Raw genomic sequence first — 21,420 nt, forward strand, 5'->3', positions numbered from 1 at the left:
CTCGTTTTCCCCGCTGCTGTGCCCCCTGCTGCCCTGCCCCCTGCCCACTCGCAGCTCCCACCTCCTGCCTCCCAGCTGCTCCTCTCTCCCACCTCCCCATATATGCCGGACGCTGCGCGGTGAGGAGAGCGACCCCTGACCCTCCTGGTAGGTCGCTCACCCTCCACGCAGCTCCGCCTGCGTGCCCCTGCTGCCGCTGCTAAAGGACTCGCTGGTTAGTGTGCCCATCCCCTGTTTTCTTTGCTCTCTGTGCCACTCGTTTTTCCCCCTCCTTTCTGCCCCGTTTTCTTTGCTTTGCTCTGGGCCACTGTTTTCCCCTCTTCTGTGCCCCGTTTTTTGCTCTCTGTGCCTCTCGTTCTCCCCGCCACTGTGCCCCCTTCGGCCCCGCCCCCTGCCCACTCGCTGCTCCCCCCTCCCGCCTCCCAGCTGCTCCTCCCTCCCACCTTCCTATATATGCAGGACGCTGCGCGGACGCGCCGCTGGCGTGCCGAAGGCGCGCCTAAGGCAAGCCCGTCTGCGCCCGTCCGAGCCTTGACCGCACCCAGCGCCAGAACCCCTGGCCCCCACGAACGCCACGACGCCAGACTGCGATACAACGCCAGCACCCTGCACGCACTCAATGCCGGCCGAGACCACAGCTGCTTCCAGGCCACCCGGAACTGGAGGAGGAATAGCCATCGTCCACAAGTCCACCCTCAAGGTCTCCACCGACTCAGACGGCACTCTGAGCACCGCCGAACACCTGCACTTCCGGATCCACGCTGACCCCAACACCACCCTCAGAGGAACACTCGTCTACAGACCCCCAGGACCCCGGCCACAGTTCAGCGACTTCATCGCCGACCTCGTCAGCACCCATGCACTCGCCTCCACAAACTACATCCTCCTCGGGGACCTGAACTTCCACCTCGAGAACAACAACGACGCCAACTCCGCCACCCTGATCGACAACCTCGCCAACCTCGGCCTCAGACAACTCGTCACTGCTCCCACCCACGCCGCCGGCCACACGCTGGACCCTATCTTCTCCACAAGCACCCACGTTTCCTTCGACCACACCACCGAACTCCACTGGATGGGTCACCGCTGCATCCATTTCACCTACAAGAAGCCCACCATGCACCACCACACCCAACAGCTGCCCCGCCACTACTGGAACAAAGTCACAGAAGACCAGCTGGCCACCACACTCGCCCAGAACCCACCCACTGACCCCAACAAAACAGACGCCGCTGCCCGCAACCTCAGACAGTGGATCAACGACTGCGCCAACACCCTCGCCCCGCCCAAGAAACCCTCCAACAGCTGCACCAGCAAGAAAGCCACCTGCTTCACCGAAGAACTCCAGACCTCCAAACGAGTATGCCGGAAATTGGAGAAGAAATGGCTCCACGAACGAACACCGGACAGCCACGCAGCCCCCAAGGACGCCACCCGAAGACATCACCATCTCATCAGATTAGCCAAGCGATCGTCCTTCAAAACCCGCTTGGACAACAAAGCACACGACAACAAAGAGCTCTTCAGCATCGAGAAGGAACTCTCCAACCCCAGCTCCAACGCCAATGACATCCAGCCCTCACAAGAACTGTGCGACTCGCTAGCCACCTTCTTCCACCGCAAGATCGCTGACATCCACGACAGCTTCAACACCACCACGACCCCCCCGACAACGTCAAACTCCACCCCCCTACGAACATGACCCGCATCAACCGCCTGATCTCCTGGACCAACATCAACAATGACGAAACACGCAAGATCATGAACTCCATCCACTCAGGATCACCGTCAGACCCCTGCCCACACCACATATTCAACAAAGCAGACGCAGCCATAGCACCCCAACTATGGAAAGTAATCAACATCTCCTTCAAGACAGCTAAATTCCCAGAAAGCTGGAAGCAGGCCGAAATCAACGCCCTTCTCAAGAAGCCCAAGGCGGACCCCAAGGATCTCAAGAATTTCCTGCCCATCTCACTGCTCCCGTTCCCAGCAAAGGTTATCGAGAAAATCGTCAACACATAACTGACCCACCACCTCGAGGACAACAACATCCTAGACCCATCCCAGTCCGGATTCCGAAAAAACTACAGCCACCGAGATCATCTGCGGCGTACCCCAGGGCTCATCCCTCAGCCCGACCCTGTTCAATGTCTACATGGCCCCCCTTGCTCACGTCGCCTGCCAGCACGACCTTAACATCATCTCCTACACTGACAACACCCAGGTCATCCTCTCCCTCACCAAGGACCCGCACACCGCCAAAATCAACCTCCACGAGGGAATGAAGGCCATCGCCGAATGGATGAGAGGCAGCCGACTGAAGCTGAACTCGGACAAGACGGAGGTCCTCATCCTGAGGTTCCGTGGTTTTCGGGACCGGACTCCATTTTGTTTGCGTTGTTCATAACTCCATTTTGTGTTGCCCTCACGTAGGCCATGGAGGTAACCGAACGAACAAAGTTGCATGGGCCTCATTGTTCATGTATGCATTAAACAGGCCCTTTTCTGACTTGTGAGTGAACTGCAGGACGCTGACCTCTTTACCTGAAACTGACCCTTCACTAAGCCAATTCCTCTGGCTGATCGTTGTCTGAGATTGCCAATCAATGTTCAGGACCTCGTTAACCTTTAGTTTCCTTGCACATATCTTATCCTAATCAGCATCTGAATTGTTTCTTTTATTACGACTTTTCATTACATGGGTAGTGCTTTCAATTATGGGTTTGTCCGGCTTGCAAAGATTGAATTTGGGACATTCCTAATAATTAACTTTTGGGTTGGGTTACTGTAAATTGGGATTTTGTTAATGTGATACTCAGTTAGAAAATGTGTCCTATTGGTCAGAATTTTGCGCAGTGGGTGTACATTTATAATTAGAATATTGTGTATAAAAGGTGATGTCTTGCTCTATGAAAATTGAACAGTTTCTTGAGTTGTACACCATGTTGTATTGCTGAGATTACTGTTACTAGCTGCAGCTAATAAATTTGATCTCTGACGCCACCTAGAAGTATTCTGTGTCTCTGTTTGCCAAGACAGGAGAACCCGAAGACTTTGGGCGTGTCCCTGGCGCCGCTGGGCTCTAAAACCCGGTTCTTCAATCCTCGGATCCATCCCCTCAGCCTGGAACGACTCCTGGTGGCCGACCACACTGGGAACAGCACCGACACCCACCGACCACGCAGGCAACCTAGGAATCATCCTTGACTCCTCCCTCTCCATGTCAAAGCAGGTCAACGCCGTCTCCTCCTCCTGCTACAACACCCTCCGCATGCTCCGCAGGATCTACAAGTGGATCCCCACCGAAACAAGAAGAACGGTGACCCAGGCCCTCGTCAGCAGCAGGTTGGACTACGGCAACGCACCTTATGCAGGAATCCCGGCCAAACACCTGCGACGACTGCAACACATCCAAAACGTCTCCGCCCGACTGATCCTTAATGTCCCTCGCCGCAGCCACATCACCCCCCACCTGAGAGACCTACACTGGCTCCCCGTCGACAAGAGGATCACCTTCAAGATACTCACCCACGCACACAAAGCACTCCACAACACCGGAGCAGCCTACCTCACCAGAAGACTCAGCTTCTACACCCCCACCCGACGGCTCCGCTCCGCCAGCCTCGCCCTCGCCGCTGTCCCCCACATCCAACGAACGACCTCCGGTGGCAAATCCTACTTCTTCCTCGCCGCCAAAACTTGGAACACCCTCCCTACCCACCTATGACAGACCCAAGACCTGCTCACCGTCAGAAGACTCCTCAAGACCTGGCTCTTCGAGCAGTAGCGGCACCCTCCCCCCCCCTTCCCCCCCAGCGCCTTGAGATCGTCAAGGGTAAGTAGCGCGCTTTATAATGATTGATTGATTGATTGATTCTATGGGAATTCACAAGGGCATATTATCAAGCCCATTATCGCCGCTTTAGCGGCAGTTTCCTGCCAATAAAAGCGGCGATAAGGTATCGACCTTGCTTGATAATATCGGCGTCGGCGTCTGAGCTGACTGCTGTGCTTTTCTGATCGCCGAGACAGATTGAAATACTTTTTGCAAATTGAAAGTTCCAAAAAGTGCACGACGACCACTTTCTAACCGTCTGTTGCGTGACAAATTTGACAACATACGCAAACAGGGGTCACAACTGCTGATCTACTGTTTTGTCCTGAAGAAGGTCTCACTGATTTATTCTACTGGAGACCGAAACGTCGACTACTGAGTCCTATTCCAGTGATTGTGATTAAAACATACAGATGATGTATTTATGATATTGTGATAATACTCATCTCTTTTGTATTATAATGGATTGGACTCCCTTCATGAATGAAATATAGGCTGATTTTACAATTCTTTATTTCATTTACTTTGAGCTGTGTCTATGACCTGTAATTGTTGATCTGTACCCTGTTTTTCAAATTTAATATGCAATATATAAATCAACCATTTTTATCAAAAGGTTCTACTACTCCATGTCTCTTTCAAGCTTCATGATTAATTGATCTAAGATAGTTGATTAACTCTGACTACCTTTTGATATTCTTTTATTATTGCAGTTTCTGATTAGTCAGCCAGGATCATTGAGAATTACTTTTTCTTATCCTGAACTGGAAAGCAATTATCAGAAATAAATCCCTTGTTGGCACTGTTACCTATCCTTCATAGACGCCCAAACCCGCAAGGGTTGATTGGGTTTTCCCACTCCCCCCCCCCCTTTTTTGAGCATTTATATATAGTCTCTTCCATTGGGGCTAGGCTGGCTTTAGGAATATGGATGAGTGTGGCATTCCCATAGTCAAGTCTTGAGAGCAAGATTGTACCGCTTTGTTGAGGTCTCCAAGCAGTATGAATGGTTTTAATTTTATAACGAGTAGATGTAGGTTAGCGCTCTGGTTGCAGCTTGTATGTGAGATTGCATGTTTAGATTAGAATCTAGTGTGATGCTTTACTAAGTCGCAGATGGTTGGGGTGCAGTTTACTAAATTGGGGTTATACCACCATTGTTGAGGTTGTTGTGTTCTAAAGGGTGGGGAGAAGAGAATGAATTTGGTTTTCAGCAGATTTAGGTTTAGATGGTTGTGTGCCAGCCAGTCCTGTGTTTTCCTCAGGGTATCATCCAGATATCCTTTTGAGAGGAGAGTGTGATGTAAAACTGCGCATCATTAGCATACATGTGGTATGAGACTTTTGATTGTTTAAGGATTTCCGTGAGTGGTTCCATGTAGCGATGGAAGACTGTTGGTGAAATTGTAGATCCTTGCGGAACGCCCCTGTCGATATCCTCTATGTCAGATTGGGTGTTGCCGATTTTAACTCTTTGTTGTCAGTTCTGCAAGGAGAAGGTGGACAAGTTAAGGATGGCTCTTGATAGGCCCATTCTGAATTCAAGAGTTTCTGTGAGGCGTTGTGGCTGACCATGTTGAATGCCGTTGATAAATCCAAAAGTATTGGGAGACAGGATTTGCTTTGATCTAGTGATGTTTGGATATCACCAAGGATGTTTAGAATGGTGACCTCTGTGTTGTGACCAGGCCTGAAACCTGATTAATGATTATCTAATAGGTTAAAATTCTTAATGTTTTCACATAGCTGATCGTGGGTGCATTTCTCAACTGATTTAGCCCCCAAAAGGCAGATTGGATACAGGTCGGAAGTTGCTTAAGTCTTTATTGTCCGTGCCTATTTTTTTCATAGGGCAGATACTTGGCCCATCTTGAGGCATTTTGGGAGGGATCTTGTTGGAAAGATGCAGTCACAATTCTTGTCCATAGGAGAGTGATGAATTGGTGGATCTCATTCAGTAGGTGGGAGGGAATGGGGTCAATAATGTGTGTGGTGAGATTTATTAACTGAATGCTATTCTGGATTTCCCCCTCAGATTGAGATCTGAAACTGTTCAAGAAGGCTTTGTTTTTGCTTGAGACAATTTGGATTTAGGATTTGTGACCTTGCTGTGCACTGTGAGCGCTCGGTAGATTGATTCCCTATGTTGGGCACTAGCTTGGCAGGGAATGGAGTTGCTTATGCTTGCGATTTAGTTGAGAAGCTGTTGCAAAGGTCGTTCAAGTTGTCTTCAATTGTGGGTTGTGCACATTTCCTGATTGTTGTTTTATATTGTCAAAGAGTTTTCTAGGCCTGTTCTTCGGTCTGACTAGTTGTGATCTAATTGCTGTTGTTTTAGCTTTCCAAGCCTTGTCAATTGTTCGAGAAGGGTAGTGTTTGGGACCTTTCTCCATAGTCGTTCCAGATGGCTAAGTTGTCTTCTTTCATTGTTTATTTTTTGGTTGAACCACTTTACTGGGGTTTTTTTCTTTTGCCTTTTTACACTTAGTGGAGCCACCTTCTGAGCTTTGTGGTTCATACTGCTGTTGTAGATATACATCAGTTGTTGAACCGATGTTAGGTTGGTCAGGAGCACCAAGAAGGTTTGGCACAGATCCACCAGTTCAGTTCATGTGGCTGTAATCCCTCTCCCAAGTTTTATCCCTTCTTGTTTGACCTATGATTTTTGCTTCTCGTGTGGATATTTGAAAAAGAATATGATCGTGATCTGACCAGTCTGTTGGGTGATGTCTAGCATATTTACTGATCACTTTTTAGCGATGATGAGTTCAAGTGTAGGCCCTTTATTGTGAGTTGGTCCCTCGCATGCTTGAATACTACTGAGGTCCTGAAGCAGGTTATTGAGTGCTGCCGCAATGGGGTCTTTGTCATTGTTCCAGTGCAGGTTGAAATCTCCTAGTCTTATTGTTTCGGAGAGTGCAATAGCATTGATTGTAATCATTTACATAAGGTGCTTAAGCAAGAGTTTGTTGCTCCCAGGTGGATGATATACAAGGAGTTTTTGCGCGAGCTGTTTCTTTTCAAGCTTGATTTCAGCTCCCAGGAGTTCCCGCAATGACCTCTCTTCTAGTGAGTGAGTTTACGGTTATGGAGTTACTTTAGATTGTAGTGAGACTCGATGTGAAATGGCAGAATATGGGGAATGAGAAGGTCCAGTTTTGGGGTAGCTGTTTGTTTGAGCCAGGTTTTGGTTAGAAGCGAATGTCCAGATCATGCGCAAGGATCACACCTGCTGGGGCGGTTGCGTGTTTTGCAGCTGATCTGCAATTGTGCAGCATGCATTTCAGGTTTGTCACTGTTTTTAGAGTTACTGTGGTGGACAATCTGTTTGTTGCAATCTGGATCAGTTTGAGGTGATTAACTTGTAGAGGGATAATGTATCACCCTTGCTTGATAATATGGCCCTACATCTTTACAAAGATATGGCTCTATTCAACTCTCTCCCAGTGCTGGGACACCTTTGGCTGCCTTGAGCCAACGCAAGCACCCTTGTGCCATGCTGCAAGGGTGCCTGTGTTATGGACAGGAAGAGATACCTTCCTGCACAAAAACAATCAAAAAAGCATTTTGCACTTTCTATGCGTGATGAAGTATGCAACACACAGAAAGTGATAAGGAGAAATATACGTTTCTCTTCGTGATACCACTTTGTGGTAGGCATACCGATTTCACAAAATTACAGCTTTACAAACCTTAGTACATCTGGAATTGTGCGAAATCCATGTGTGTATGCATGGGAACACCCATGCTCCATCCATAGAACACCTAGGAGGTGTGGCGCCGTGGCCAGGGCGACTGACGCTGGAATCTGGGGTTCACGGTTCGATCCCCGGTGCCGGCAGCAGATTATCTCAGCACCATGTGACTCTGGGCAATAGCTTGCTTAATCTTCCCGACGGCCCCCAGAGACCCTTACGGGTGATTCTTCGTGTGTTACAAATGTGGATTATTATTATTATTACCTAGAGGAAAAGTAATGTAACAAAGTCATGTTCCATTTCTTCACAAAGTCACACATGGCCACACAAATCAGACCTTGCATTGCTTTGTAAATCCCAAATAAGCCTCCGCATTGCTCTGTGTACTTTGCATAATACATGGGCAACTCAAAGGCTTAGTAAATCTGGCCCTTAGTTTGCTTCTGGCATGGGGGTGGCTCTTCTTAAAAGGGGCAATGTCAGAAATTCATGATGTTGCAAAGTTATTTTCCAAACCCTTTTCAATGAGTTGGAAAATTGAACGACAACTAAAATGAGACTTAACATTTACCACTCTGAGAGACCCATTGGGCAGAACTTCAGAGGCCTACTTTATTGCTCTGTGTACTTTGCATAATACATGGGCAACTCAAAGGCTTAGTAAATCTGGCCCTTAGTTTGCTTCTGGCATGGGGGTGGCTCTTCTTTTCCAAACCCTTTTCAATGAGTTGGAAAATTGAACGACAACTAAAATGAGACTTAACATTTACCACTCTGAGAGACCCATTGGGCAGAACTTCAGAGGCCTACTTATTCAGAAGCAAGTTTGACGCTATCAGATCATGCAGTCTGGAAGCCAACAACAAAGCTTATTTTGATCCATTCCTGCTCTCTGAAAAGTCGCAAATACTAGCCTGTTATTGCCATATTATCAAAAAAGAGTTTTGCGATGATCAAATTGCGATTTTTAGCGACTCGCAAGTTGAGAATCATGTATGTACGCCATATGGCACTTTGAGAAAAAAGTTTTTTTTCTAGAAAATCGCAAGGTACCACCAACTTGAAGTTGGTGGTAATTTGTGATTCCTTAAGGCCAAATAACAAATTTCTGGTGCTTCCAGAATTGCATTTAAGGAATCACAATTTGCAATTCCTTAATTGCATTCGCAAAATAGAGAATCGCAAATTATGCGATTCTCTATTTTGCAATGGCCTTTTGGGATGATACATCCCAAAAGGCTTTTTCCATTTCCAAACTGGCAGATTCTGAGAATCGGCCCGTTTGCACATGGGAAAAAGGCTTGATACTTATGGCCACCCTACACCGGAGAGAAAATGACCCTTCAGCACCGGCTGGGGTCACTTTTTATTCCAGTTACAGTCAGATGAAACCAGAGATAGCATCCTGACAAGCAGACAAAGAGACTTCTGTGGCAGGCTGGGCCAGTGAAAATGTCCTTCTATTTCCGCATGCAATGTCTTTCACCATTGCCATTAACCACTCAGTTCTTATCAACATTTTTGGTAAATCTAAAGTGAATGTGTTGCCACAGATTGAATGGTAAAGCCTGTCTTCAAAACTGTCAATGCAGTATAGAGCACAAGCTGGATAGAGAACGCGGCTCAGAGGACCTTTGCTCTTGTTTGCCTGCTGCATATACATCGCCCAGACACCCAATCCCTGAAGAATACCAGTAGTGTATTATCAGCCAATGGATGAGCTGAATTGACATTCAGAAGGCCACTCTAGAGGAATTCTGGTCTTATCACTGTCTCTTTTCAGAATTGCAATGGTGGAGAGGCCTTGACTTATCGAAAAAGCTCGCTAACAAACCTTACTTCAGGGAACTGAAGGTTTTCTTCTATTTTCGGAGTGCTTAGGCTCGTCATTCCAGGTCTTCTCCTACGAGATATTTGGCTGATTATTGAAAAGGTGGACGGACCTTAAGTATGTCCGTGACAGAGCCTACTCCAGCTCCATTACTCCTCTGATGGCCGATGGAGTACGGGCCTCACCTTTAACACTGTTTGCCTGATTTAGAGTGGACTGTGTTATATGATGTTTTGCTGTTCATTACTGGCAGTAAGGGACTGTACAAACAAAAATATTTATTTTTTGCTTTTTTTAAAACCGAATCACACTTTATGATTTTGCTTTTGAAAAGTAAAAACGTGTTAAAAATTTGAAGGGCAGCTGTCCATCAAACCTTTAACACATTGACAGGCCCAGCTGCCAATGTTAAGAGTTGTCCACAGTGCCTACAGGTATCTCTAAATGTGGAGTACTGATACTCCATTAGGGCAACATAGTAAACACCGTTCTCCTCACTTTAAATGAGGCCCATACTCATGCATTTATTTTTAGTAATTTCCAATGTCAGCTCTTTTTATCATGCATCCTGCAAGGAGTTTTCCATTGTAAAATTATTATTTTCCGTGTTTCAAAAGATTCTCTGCCATCATGGTTTTCAGTTGTGAAATTCGATTATTGAAACCCATTTTCTGTGCATGAGTTTAGGTATTGCCCCACTTTCCTGTTTCCATCCTGTGCCAGAAGATGTGTGGGTTAGATGTGCTTGCTGGCCGTCAATGATTGGGTCAGAGTCTTGGATGCTTGATGTCAGGGTTTGTGACTAAGGGCCATATGTATCAAGGTACCAATTTGCGATTCTGTAATAGCGATTTTTCAGAAATCACTATTTCAGAATCGCAAATTGGTATGTATCAAGAAAATCGTAATTTTTTAGCGATTTCTTGATATTCCTTAATTGCGAATTCGCAAATTGCGAATTCGCAATTAAGGAATACTTTCCCATTCATTTCTATGGGCCAGGAGGCCCATAGGAAGGAATGGGAATTTTTTCTCAATTTGCGATTCGCAATTTGCTAATCGCAAATTGAGAATAATTTCAAGGGTGCAGGGGGGTCCATAGGACACCCTGTTGCACCCCTGAAATAAGCATGGGTGCACATGTGGTGCACATACATGCCCTAAGGGCATGTATGTGCGTCACATGGCACTTTGAAAAATGGGCATTTTTCAAGAAATTTGCAATTTTTTTTAGCTTCATACATTGCATTTAAGGAATCGCAAAATTTGCGAATCCTTAAATGCAATTGCAAAATAAGGAATCGCAAATTTTGCGATTCCTTATTTTGCACTGGATTTTCCTTCATACATCCCATTTAGCAAATTTGCATTAGCAAAGGCCGAAATTCGCAGAATTTTGGCCTTTGCGAATGAGAATTTGGATGATACATATGGCCCTAGGTATGAAGGCAGCTTCAGTTCCTTAGTGAATAAAGTGAGTTGATGTCTGTTTTCAGAGCTGGTTGTATGACAGAGGCACGCATGGCTAAACCTTCAAATGCATCTTAACACGCATTCCTTTACCACTCATGCCTTTATCATGCAATCTGGTGGTAAAGGCATGACTGGTAAAGGGATGTGTGGTAAAGATCACAATGAGGCCACCTGCCCTGAGCCCTAAAAACAACCCAACCCCCCTTGAGTTTTAAAACCTACTCTGACCCCACCCTGAGCTCTAAAAACTATCTGACCCCCAAGCCCTTAAAACTACCCTGACCCTCTTGAGCCCTAAAAACTACCCACCCAACTGAGCCCTTAGAACTACCCCAACCCCTAGCCCTAAAAGCTACCCTGACCTTCCAGCCCTAAAAACTAGGCCGACCCCCAGCCCAAAAAGCAACCCGAGCCCTAAAAACAACCCTGTCCCCCAGCCCTGAAAATAACCCCGACCCCCCTATCCTACGCCCTAAAAATTACCCCAACCCTTAAAAGTTGCCCCCACCCACCAAAACCCGCTCTAGCTACACTTACCTGTCCGAGTACTTTCCCGATCCTTCCTCTTCCTGTGCCCTCCCATCTCAGCATCTAGACTGCCACATGCCTTAAACAAGCATATGCGTGGTTAAGGCAAGCGTTGGATCCGCTTGCGGGGAAACTGCACGCATGTCTCAGTCTACGTTCTTAAGGCTGTTTCCCTTCAGAGCTTACTTTCTCATGGCATATGATATATCATTATAGCCCACCGTTGAGGGCTATAACAGCTGTTAAGGAACCTCTTCCTGAGTTATAATCCTGCTAGCATGTGGGACTATTCTACATACATGACTTCAGCAAAGATACTTTGATGCAGCATTAGGATTACAAGTAAGTAACATTTCTTTGTCTACCGTAGGATCTGCACTGATATATATAAACATAGAGAATAGTCCTGTCTGTGTGTGGTGTGAGGACCCAGGCAAAAGAACAACTGCTTGTGTAAACTTTAATACTTCAGTTTCATCTTGTCATCTCTGTTTACGAAGTGTAAAGCTGTGATTTCTCCAATGCAGGCAAAACTTCCAACACTTTCACAGGCTCGATTTTTTTCAAACTCTAACTTTCAGTAGTCCATAAGGTAACATTGCAGCATGAGCCATCGAGTCTCCCGAAGACTCATGTGCCCATTAAGGTAAAGGCCAGGGCCGGCCTAAGGCATGTGCAAGCTGTGCACCTGCACAGGGCCGGCAAACCCCAGGGGCCGCCACGCCAATATATATCCTTAGATACATATTTGCGTGGCGGCCCCTGGCAGGGATTTGGCGGCCTCGGGCCCCCTACCTACACTCCCTGCTCAGGGCCTCCGTGAGCCTAGAGCCGGCCCTGTAAAGGCCAATGTGATTCATTCACTCTTATGTGCTAGTTGGAGTAAGGAACATTGGGGCATATTATCAAGGACCGGTGTTAAAATTATCGCCGTTTTATTCGGAAGGAAACTGCTGATAAAACGGCCATAATGGGCTTGATAATACGCCCTTGTTAATTCCCATAGAAGCCCATGTTCTGATGTTAACATGGGCTTCTATGGGAATTAAAAGGGCATATTATCAAGCCCATTATCGCCGTTTTATCGGCAGTTTCCTGCCGATAAAACAGCGATAATTTTACCACTGGTCCTTTATAATATGCCCCATTGTTCTCTCTCCCACTCCTTATGAAGGCTGATGAGGAGGGTCATTCCTCTCTGGGTTTAGGTGTGACAGGCATCCCAGAGGTTGGCAAACCGGTCTTTTTTAATATCTCAGGTAACTGTTGTTGGAGATGTGTCATCAATGTTCTCATGCTTGTTGTTGATCATTTGGAGCCATGATGAGGGCTTTCAGTGGCAACTTCTCTGTGGCTGCATTCTTTTTTTTAAATTAAATTTACAGTTTCATTGTGGTTTACCTGTTTCCCCGATTAGGTTAATTCTCATGCTATTAGGAATGGGTCTAGGAAGAGTGGGACTTAGTGTGATGAAGATTATTAGTAAGTAATCTGGTCATTCATGAGTTACAAAGCCACAGTAGCAGAATAGATTGTGCACATTTGTAATGATACAAATATTGCCCCCGGTTGCTACTTGAGAAGAGTGAGAATGTACAATAAATCCCCACAGAGTTTCAGGATAATAATACTGTATTCATATGTATCCTTGGCAAAAATTACAGGTAATAATGCAGAAAGTCATTAGCAATTATCTAAGTCAACAAAATGTTCTTCTGACAGAAAAGATAAATACTTCAATCACAGCGCTGAAGTTAATTACCAATTTTGAAATTCTAAAATGGAAAATATGATGAAGGGCACTGCAATTATTGTCTTAGTACATTTGACTCTTTTGCTTTTTAGTCCTTTAGGGGATATGACTGGAGGGGCAAAGACTGCAACGAAAACGATGGGACTATCTATCCTGGAAGACGGTAAATTGCTGCATTTTGTTGGTTGTTTTACAAAGAAAAGTTTTGAATAGAATCCCTTGTAACGAGGTCTTCTCCAGCCTTCAAAACAGAGCTGTCATTTATATGAGTACAGAGTCCAAAATATTGATAAGTGACCTTTTGTAAAAGGACAATTTATTGGCTCCATACAGAATGATGAGCGTTTCTTCATCCTGTTTTAATTAGTGGCAGGAATAGGGAAAAACGAAATAGGTCGTGCTAAACAATTTTTTAAAATAGATCATTATTTTTATAACAAAATATGTTACATTTAAGGACCCGATTTAGATCTTGGCAGATCATATACCCCGTAACAAACGTGACAGGTATTCCGTCCACTATATTACAAATGCATTATATCCTATGTGTTAGAAATGGGGGTCTCTAGTTGGCAATGGTTTGCACCTCTGTCCACAAAGGGACCCTTGCTTCTAGTCAGGGAAAGGGGGATACACTCCTAAAATAACCCCTGCTCACCCCCTTGGTAGCTTGGCACGAGCAGACATGCTTATCTCAGAAGCAGTGTGTAAAGCATTTGTGAGCATATACAGTAAAACAGTGAAAACTCTACAAATGGACACCATACCAGTTTAGAAAAATAATTAATCTTTATCTAGACCAAACGAAAAAAAAATCCACAGTACAGTATCAAGAATATGACCTTCAAATGGTAGAAATAGCTTAGTTCAATGTAGATGGTAAATACAGCACTTTACTCTCAAAGTACCTTGGATGCGTAACGCAAAAGAAACAAAAGGGTCGCAGGCAAGGCGATGCGTCAGTTCCTTGCTTCGGGGGAGGTGGCGCACCTGTTCCTTACTGCAGCGCAGGGGAGGCGAAGCGTCTGTTCCTTACTGGAGAGGAGGCGAAGCATCTGTTTCTTACTGCAAGAAGATGGCGCCTCGATGCGTTGCGACAATCCGGTGCGATGCGATAAAATGGCATCTTTGATGCGATGTGGCAACTTGGATTTGATGCATGCACGCCCGACTGCCATGCAGCAAAATCAATGGGTTCTTGACCCGTGACAGGCCCTGCGACACGTTTCTTTAGCGCGGCGGCGGCACGCTTCATCTGCGATGCGACGCCAACTGCAGAGGCGGAGACACGCTTCTTCTTCGTTGCGTCATGCTTCCAGCTCCTAGCGACACACAGTCTCTAGAGGTCCTTAAACATCAGCAGACACCTCTCTGCAGGTAGAATTCCCTGAAAGGAAATTCAGAGGGAGCTGGTGGTGAAGCATTTGTGTCCCGGAGACGTCAGAACAGGAGGCAAACTCAGCTTCAAGCCCTTGAAGATCTTCCTCAAGATGATAAAGTACACACACAAAGTTCCTTTTCTCCTTTCCTTTGCAATGAGCAACCACTGCAGGCCAACCCCAAACAGTTACTATTGCAGGGGGAGTCTCCTTCTTCAGCTTCCTTGGTTTCTCTCCTTGGCATAGGTTTGTCTTGATTCCCAGAATTGATATAAAATTCCGGGGTCTGGGCCCCAATATTTATACTTCTAAATCCTTTGTTCTCTGAAGGCAGAGAATGTCTGTACCTAGTCAAAACCAGTTCTGTCCTCCTGGGTGCAGCTTCCTGGCAGGAGGTGGATACAGCATTGTTGAAAGCAGACCTGGCCCAGGTAGCTGAAAGGAAACCTCCTCCCCCTACTTTCTATTCTATCTAGGCTCAGGCAAGTGGAAGGAAATCTCCTGCCCCTACTCTCTATTCAACCCAGGTCCCATTCAGCCCAGCCCTGACTCATCAGACTGCCGGAGCCAAAGCCCCCTGTTAGTCAAGAAACCAGACATGCAATACACAAACCTAGCAGAGGCATACTGGATGATTAGGCACAAAAATACCTACTTTATACAAGTGGTATTTTCAAAATCACAATTTAAAAATCACCCTCACTAAAAGATGTATTTTAATATTCTGAGTTCAGGCATACGAAACTTGTTTTTCTACCTAGTTCCCCGGGTCAGTTAGGATTATAAGATGTTATAATCAAACTGCCCATTCTGACCTATGGGAACAGGTAGCCTTGCAATAGTGAAAAACGAAATTGCCTGTAATTCACTATCAGGACATGCCACACACATCAAGGCATGTCCCACCTTTCACATACAATGCACCCTGCCCACTGGGATACCTTGGGCCTTCCTTAGGGGTGACTAACAAATAGAAAAGGGAAGGTTTAGGTACTGGCAAGTGTGTACACTTTCCAGGTCGACATGGCAGTCCCAGTCTGCACACAGGCTCTGCAATGGCAGTCCTGAGCCACACTTTACAAGCTGCTTCTGTGGGTGACACAATCAGTGCTGCAAGCCCACCAGCAGCATTTGATTTACAGGCCCTGCGCACACATGGTGCACTGTACTAGGGTCTGATAAGTAAATCAAATAACCAATCTTGGAGTCACTGATCCATTACAACAATTTACAATAGGGAGCACTTGCACTTTGGCACTGAATAGCAGTGGCAAAGTGCCCAAAGCATCTAGACCAGCAAAAACATAGCAAAAACATAGGAGGCAACAGCTAAAAATGGATGAGAGACCCACGCCAATGGTGCCAGATCTAACACTATGGTACTTGTAAGACGGCACGCGGGATACCCACCACGTTTGTCACGGAGTATCCCATCCGACAAGATCTAAATTAAATGAGGTCAAAAGTGTTCATCTATCAAATTGTGTTACTTATTTCAGAACTGCCACGCTGTATTACATCAAATGATTTTTATTTCTTTACAGTTCCAATGGTAGTTTTGGCTCAAAGAGGTCTAATATAAAATAATAATAAGACGAGGGGTCACAGGAAGGACATTGCGTCACAGGTTAAAAAGTTCTAAAAGGCAGAATTATAAGTAGTTAGTGTGTAGAAAAAAACACCGCTTTGTGTTGAAGTTTGACTGTGGAACCTGCAAGACACCGCCAGCCAAATTACGATGGGTTTGTAAACATGCTTTTGCGCGGCGGATTTACTGCCGTGGAAAAGCATGTGGACAATAGCTTCTGGGGGGCCCTTGCGGGCCCCCAGGGTGTCGGGGGGTGGGGGATGCACATGGGGGTACCTATGGTACCCCCCTGCATTTACATGCACAATGCAGCAGGCACAGCGCGGTGCCTGCCACGTTGTGCATGTAAATGCAAATCATGCATTTTTAACCTTGCGGCGGGTGCTGCTTCAAGCAGCACCCGCCGCAAAGGTTAAAGTTACGGGATGTGATCGCCAGGGTGGCAGTCACATCCTAATTGCAACGGAGGGACCACCGCTGCCCCTGCGGACGGTTCCTCCACCTCGGGGATGGCGGACGGACGCAAGTCCGTCCGCCATCCTAATAGGCCCCTTAATTAGGTTATCCCCTGAGCTCGATATGATAATGAGCTATCAAGTTAATGTCTATTTTAATTCTCACCAGTTTGTAATCTATTGAGATATAGGAACTCTTTTGAGTGTTATTCCCCTACACACACACATCTTCAAAATGTCAAATTAGTACCTGCCACTAGACCATAATTATTCATTTAGCCAAAAATAAGTTGTAAGAGAAATGCACCTTCAGAACCGAAGAAGGTAAGGAGGCCAGCCCATGGAGAATCCCGACAGCTCAGCTCAGTCCAGAGACAGTTACATTGAGTGCTTCAAAGCACAAGAAAGACTAGTGGCCCTTGATTGAAGACCATGCCCAGGGACATAAGTACTCCACCCTTCTCCAAACCCACACTGCGAAGACATGGTGACATAAAAACTCCCATGTCGAGGTAGTGCATTGCTCCGGAGAGTCGGGCATCGGCCTCGAGCATGGATACAAAAGACTGCCCCCGACTGGGCCTTAACCACCTTTGGACTCTTGTCAGCACACTGGCAAGACTTTAAAGTCAACCAAGGATTATTAACCCAAGGGCATCAACCCCCACCGGTTTACAAACAATAGCCGCTCCAAGAGCATTGAGCATCGGTGCTCTCATCCGCCAAAGTACATGCCAAAGGCACCACCAAAGCTGTTCACCAAAAATGTCCTGTTGTTGCTGAAAATCCCTTCAATGTCAAAGGCCGTGCTGATACTCAAAGCTCCCTTGACAGCTGGGACCTAGTATTAAGAGTGGCCAATCATTCTGAGACTTCAGGAGAAGTTCAACTCCAAGCATAAATGACACTTCATCCACCCTATCACTAGGAAGATCTCAGCAAAGACAACTCTGCCAAAGCCATCTGAAACACTGGCTTGCAAGAGTAGGCTCGCCCTCAATGGAGAATCCTTCTTGAAGGCTCCTCCAAAACTGTCAGTGAACAAACACAGAAACAGTGGCACTAGTCCTCTCCCTTATGTTCCACCTCTACCTCCCTCCCTGCCATCTCCCCAGCTGCTGCCACCAACTCCACCTCCTCCACTACCAAACTCATCACTCCACCTCCTCTGCCTTCACAAGAGTCACCTGAGCGGGGCCCACGTAACTTTCTAGACCCAGGACAACCTCATGACCCCCATTGACCTATACGACCTGTTGTTAGAACTGGAAACCCAAGGCCGGACTATAATGTCAACCTGCAGGCGATCCTGGTTTGGACAACTATCCAATTAGGTATCTTCCTCCAACGATACCTAGGCCTACCATGAGCCCATTCAGATTGCCACAGTGTATCACACGAGTGACATGCAAATGGTTCAGAGAGGGGAGGTGTTTCTTGTGGAGACGATCCGGAAGTCCCAATGCTCAGTTTAGTTCTCACCCATACATAAGGGCATGCTCAAATTTGTCAAAATGTCTAGACGCCAGTCAAACCTAGGTAGTGAAACTTAGGGTTGAGAAAAAATAAACACAAACCTTCACCTACTGAACTATTTACATAAAAACGAAGGTCCCTTCCTTACTCCTCCATAGTCAATCACTGCCATAAGTGCATCTCCGCCCTAGCCAAAGGCGATGTCCCGCTGCCTGACATGTAGAACAAGAAACTCGACACAGAGAGATTAACTAGCAGCGGCTATGCATTGCTGCATAGCCAGATTTGTCAAGCTCCTTTCTCTTGGCAGTAGGTCACAGTGGGAGAAGATGCAGCAGCCAGTAAAACATATTTCAGAGGAGTACAGGAAGAGGGGGAGGAGACAGTGTGCAAAGGTCAAGAACGCCAACATTCCTTATGCCTTTAACACTGCAGACAAAGTCTGCAATGGCATTATTACCAGTGTGCTCCCCTTATGCCAATAGTGGCTTCGCAAATCAATGTTCAACCAAAGCTGCAGCAGCATCTCCTCAGTCTCTTGTTTGATGCTGTGAATCTCATCGGCCTCTGGAAAAAAAGGAGGACACTGAAATTGTGAAGTCTATAGATGCCATCTTAAATCCAGCTACAAGAGGTTGCTTTCACAAGAAATAGCCCAGGAAAGGAACCCAGGCCACTTCCCCACACCAGCTGCAGTCCTACCAGACACAGCCGCAAACCTTCCTCCAGCAAGTATTCGGGGGCTACTCTAGAGGTATATAGGGGGTAACAAAAGAGGCAAGGGCTACAGTGGCTCCACTAAGGAGCTTCCACCTGTAAACAGTAACTCGCTGAGCCACCCACCTGATCACGCCACCTGTCGGGGGGGGGGGGGTTTGAATATAAGAATTCCCCTCTCTTTGAGAGAAAATCACATCAGACCAGTGGATTTTAGCTGTGGTTCACCACAGTTACTCCAGTTACTGCCTAGAGCTTCTCACAACCCCTCCCAACTTCACAACATGCAGACACATCCATCACCTTCTTTAGGAAGAGGTTTAAGCACTTTTCCAGAGAGGTAAAAATCACAAAGTGCCTCTATGCCAGCAGAGAAAAGGTTGTTATCATTCTCTGTGCTTTCTCACGCTCATAAAGGATGGCTCCCTCAGGCCTATCGTATATCTCAGGCCTTTCAACTAATAAAGCCTGAGGAACATTTCCATGGGGCAGCCCTTCAGGATGTTATCCCTCGGCTCCATGACGGGGTAGGACCTCAATAATGCCTATATTTTCACATGCCATCAATCCTGTCCAAAGCTGGTACCTTCAATTTGTGGTAAGCATACATCACTACCAATTCAAAGTACTTTCTTTCGGGGCTGCTATGGCTCCAAGAGTGTTCATGAAGTGCCTAGCAGTGGAGGCCATCCACCTGCAAAGGGGGAGGGGGGGCACTGACTTCTTTCTCTAATTTGGCGATTGGCTGATGAAGAGTGATGGCAGGTAGTAATGACTAGATTACTTTCAAGCAATGATCTCCATGCTCCTCAGCTTAGGAATCACCATAAATGCTATCATGTTTCATCTCCAACCTCAACAGATCCAGCCTTGTCTGGGATCCCTGTTAAACAAAGGGACGGGGGAAAGCCTATCCCAACCAGCAGAAGGGTTTGGCATTGTAGCAACATCTGCCTCTTTTTCAGCCCAATCATCATCTCACAGTCAGAATTGTGATGCCCTTCTAAGGAGAATGGATGTATGACATTACAACGCATGCTTTTACATCGCATGCCTTTACAACGCGGTATTTACAACGAATACCTTTACAACGCATAATGCTTTTAGGCGCTGGATAGTGAATTGTTTAATTTACTATTCCAACTCCAGTCCCCGTGGATAGTAGGGAAGGTGTTGGATAGTACATTAAACACATTCCCTATCCTAGATCGCCCCCCAGCGCAATGCGTTGTAATGGTTTGTGTTGTAAAAGTTGCGTTGTAAAGGCACTGCATGGTAAAAGTTGCGTTGTAAAGGTTGTTTACCAAGGAGAATGGCTACATGCATCTCTATTGTACCCCAATGCCGGACTCCATATGCACTCTCGACAAGTGTGCCCCGTGCGCAGTGGTCACAGATGGAGGTTCAATGGGAAGATCTAGTGTTGATGAAGGCCAGACCCACCTGCTCTGATAATTGGTCTCGGAACAGCGAGGAGCAGTGAAGAGACACCTCTAGCCCTTGCTGCAGCCCCTGTCTTCAGCGTTTTCCACCACCCACCTGGCTGCCTGACTGCTTGGGGCATCCCAAGGGACAGAGAGGTGTGGGGTGAGGTGGGGTGTGGGATACAAGCTAGAGAGTTAGGCCGGCCAGGAGAACGAGCGGGGCCAGAGAGTCAAGCTGCGGCCAGGACTGTGGCTGCAGCTAGTGAGTGGATTTATGACCCGACGGTCTTACTCGGGTAGGGGAAGAGTGTGCCTGGTTTTTCCTAGACTGCCCTCTCGCTCCATTGGCTCCCCCCAGCCTCCTCCCTCCAGCCACAATAATCTACAACCAGCCACTACTGGGGTGTGCTGACAGCACGGCAGCCATAGTGAGTCGCTGTCTGAGAGGCCCCTGAGCTCTCTACAGCAGCCCAAGTTTGTGGTGTCCGGGAGAGCCCTGTTCAACGCCACCTTGTCCCGCCACCCGGCCATGCCTTAACAAAGGCGCAACTCTTGACCTGTAAGCGCTTCAGCTACAACAGGGGCATGTAGGGCCTCTTCCCACCCTCTCATTAACCGGCAGGGTGCGCAGCAGGGATGATAACAACCCTACAACCAGCTTACTGAATCAGACTGAAACAGGAGCCGGAGCTACGGGAGAGCAGCAGTAAATTGGGGGCTCCAGGCGACGATATGTCCAAACCCATGGTGGTTCAACCCACAGTGACTACCGCTCCCAGCGCTCCCAGAGCTCACAGTGCTCACAGTGGCCCGTCCACAACACCTCAAAGGACAGATCAGCCGGAGCAGATGCAGGAACAACAGAAGTGGGGAGGCTAGCAGAGGAACCTGCAGCCCTGAAGTACCTCATAGACCTCAGCAGGGCCCCATATGAGGGGGTAGGCAAGTTTACTGACAGCTCTGAGAGGCTTCAAGAAGACACAGGAGCCTTCTCATCAGGTGAGCATTGGGGAACCATCCACTTTTAGCAACAACGAAAACGCCCCCAGACAGCCCTCACAACATTTGTGTGGCCCCAGCAAAATTGGGTCCAAAAGGATGATCACCTACTATTCAAGCATGTTGCCTGACAAAAGGGACACCCCTCTACCACCCTCATGCAGTTTTTCCCCAAAAGCGGAAACCCCAGAACAACTCCAGATTTCCAAATGGATCAACAAACTGATGGGGCAAACGTGTCTGGAACCCTATTTTCAGTGG

General features: G+C 46.9%; 1 protein-coding gene across 2 annotated transcripts in view; it reads left to right on the plus strand.

Annotated features, from left to right (window-relative positions):
- The window catches only part of AOAH (acyloxyacyl hydrolase), a 919,324-nt gene that overhangs the window by 401,843 nt on the left and 496,061 nt on the right, over positions 1-21,420 (plus strand). For both annotated transcript variants that reach the window (XM_078688219.1, XM_078688220.1), the window contains exon 8: positions 13,214-13,284. In XM_078688219.1, the coding sequence (XP_078544345.1) occupies positions 13,214-13,284 (71 nt within the window). The remainder of the gene's footprint in view (positions 1-13,213; positions 13,285-21,420) is intronic.

The sequence above is a fragment of the Lissotriton helveticus genome, chromosome 4_1, assembly GCF_964261635.1.
Source record: "Lissotriton helveticus chromosome 4_1, aLisHel1.1, whole genome shotgun sequence".
Classification (NCBI taxonomy): Eukaryota; Metazoa; Chordata; class Amphibia; order Caudata; family Salamandridae; genus Lissotriton; species Lissotriton helveticus.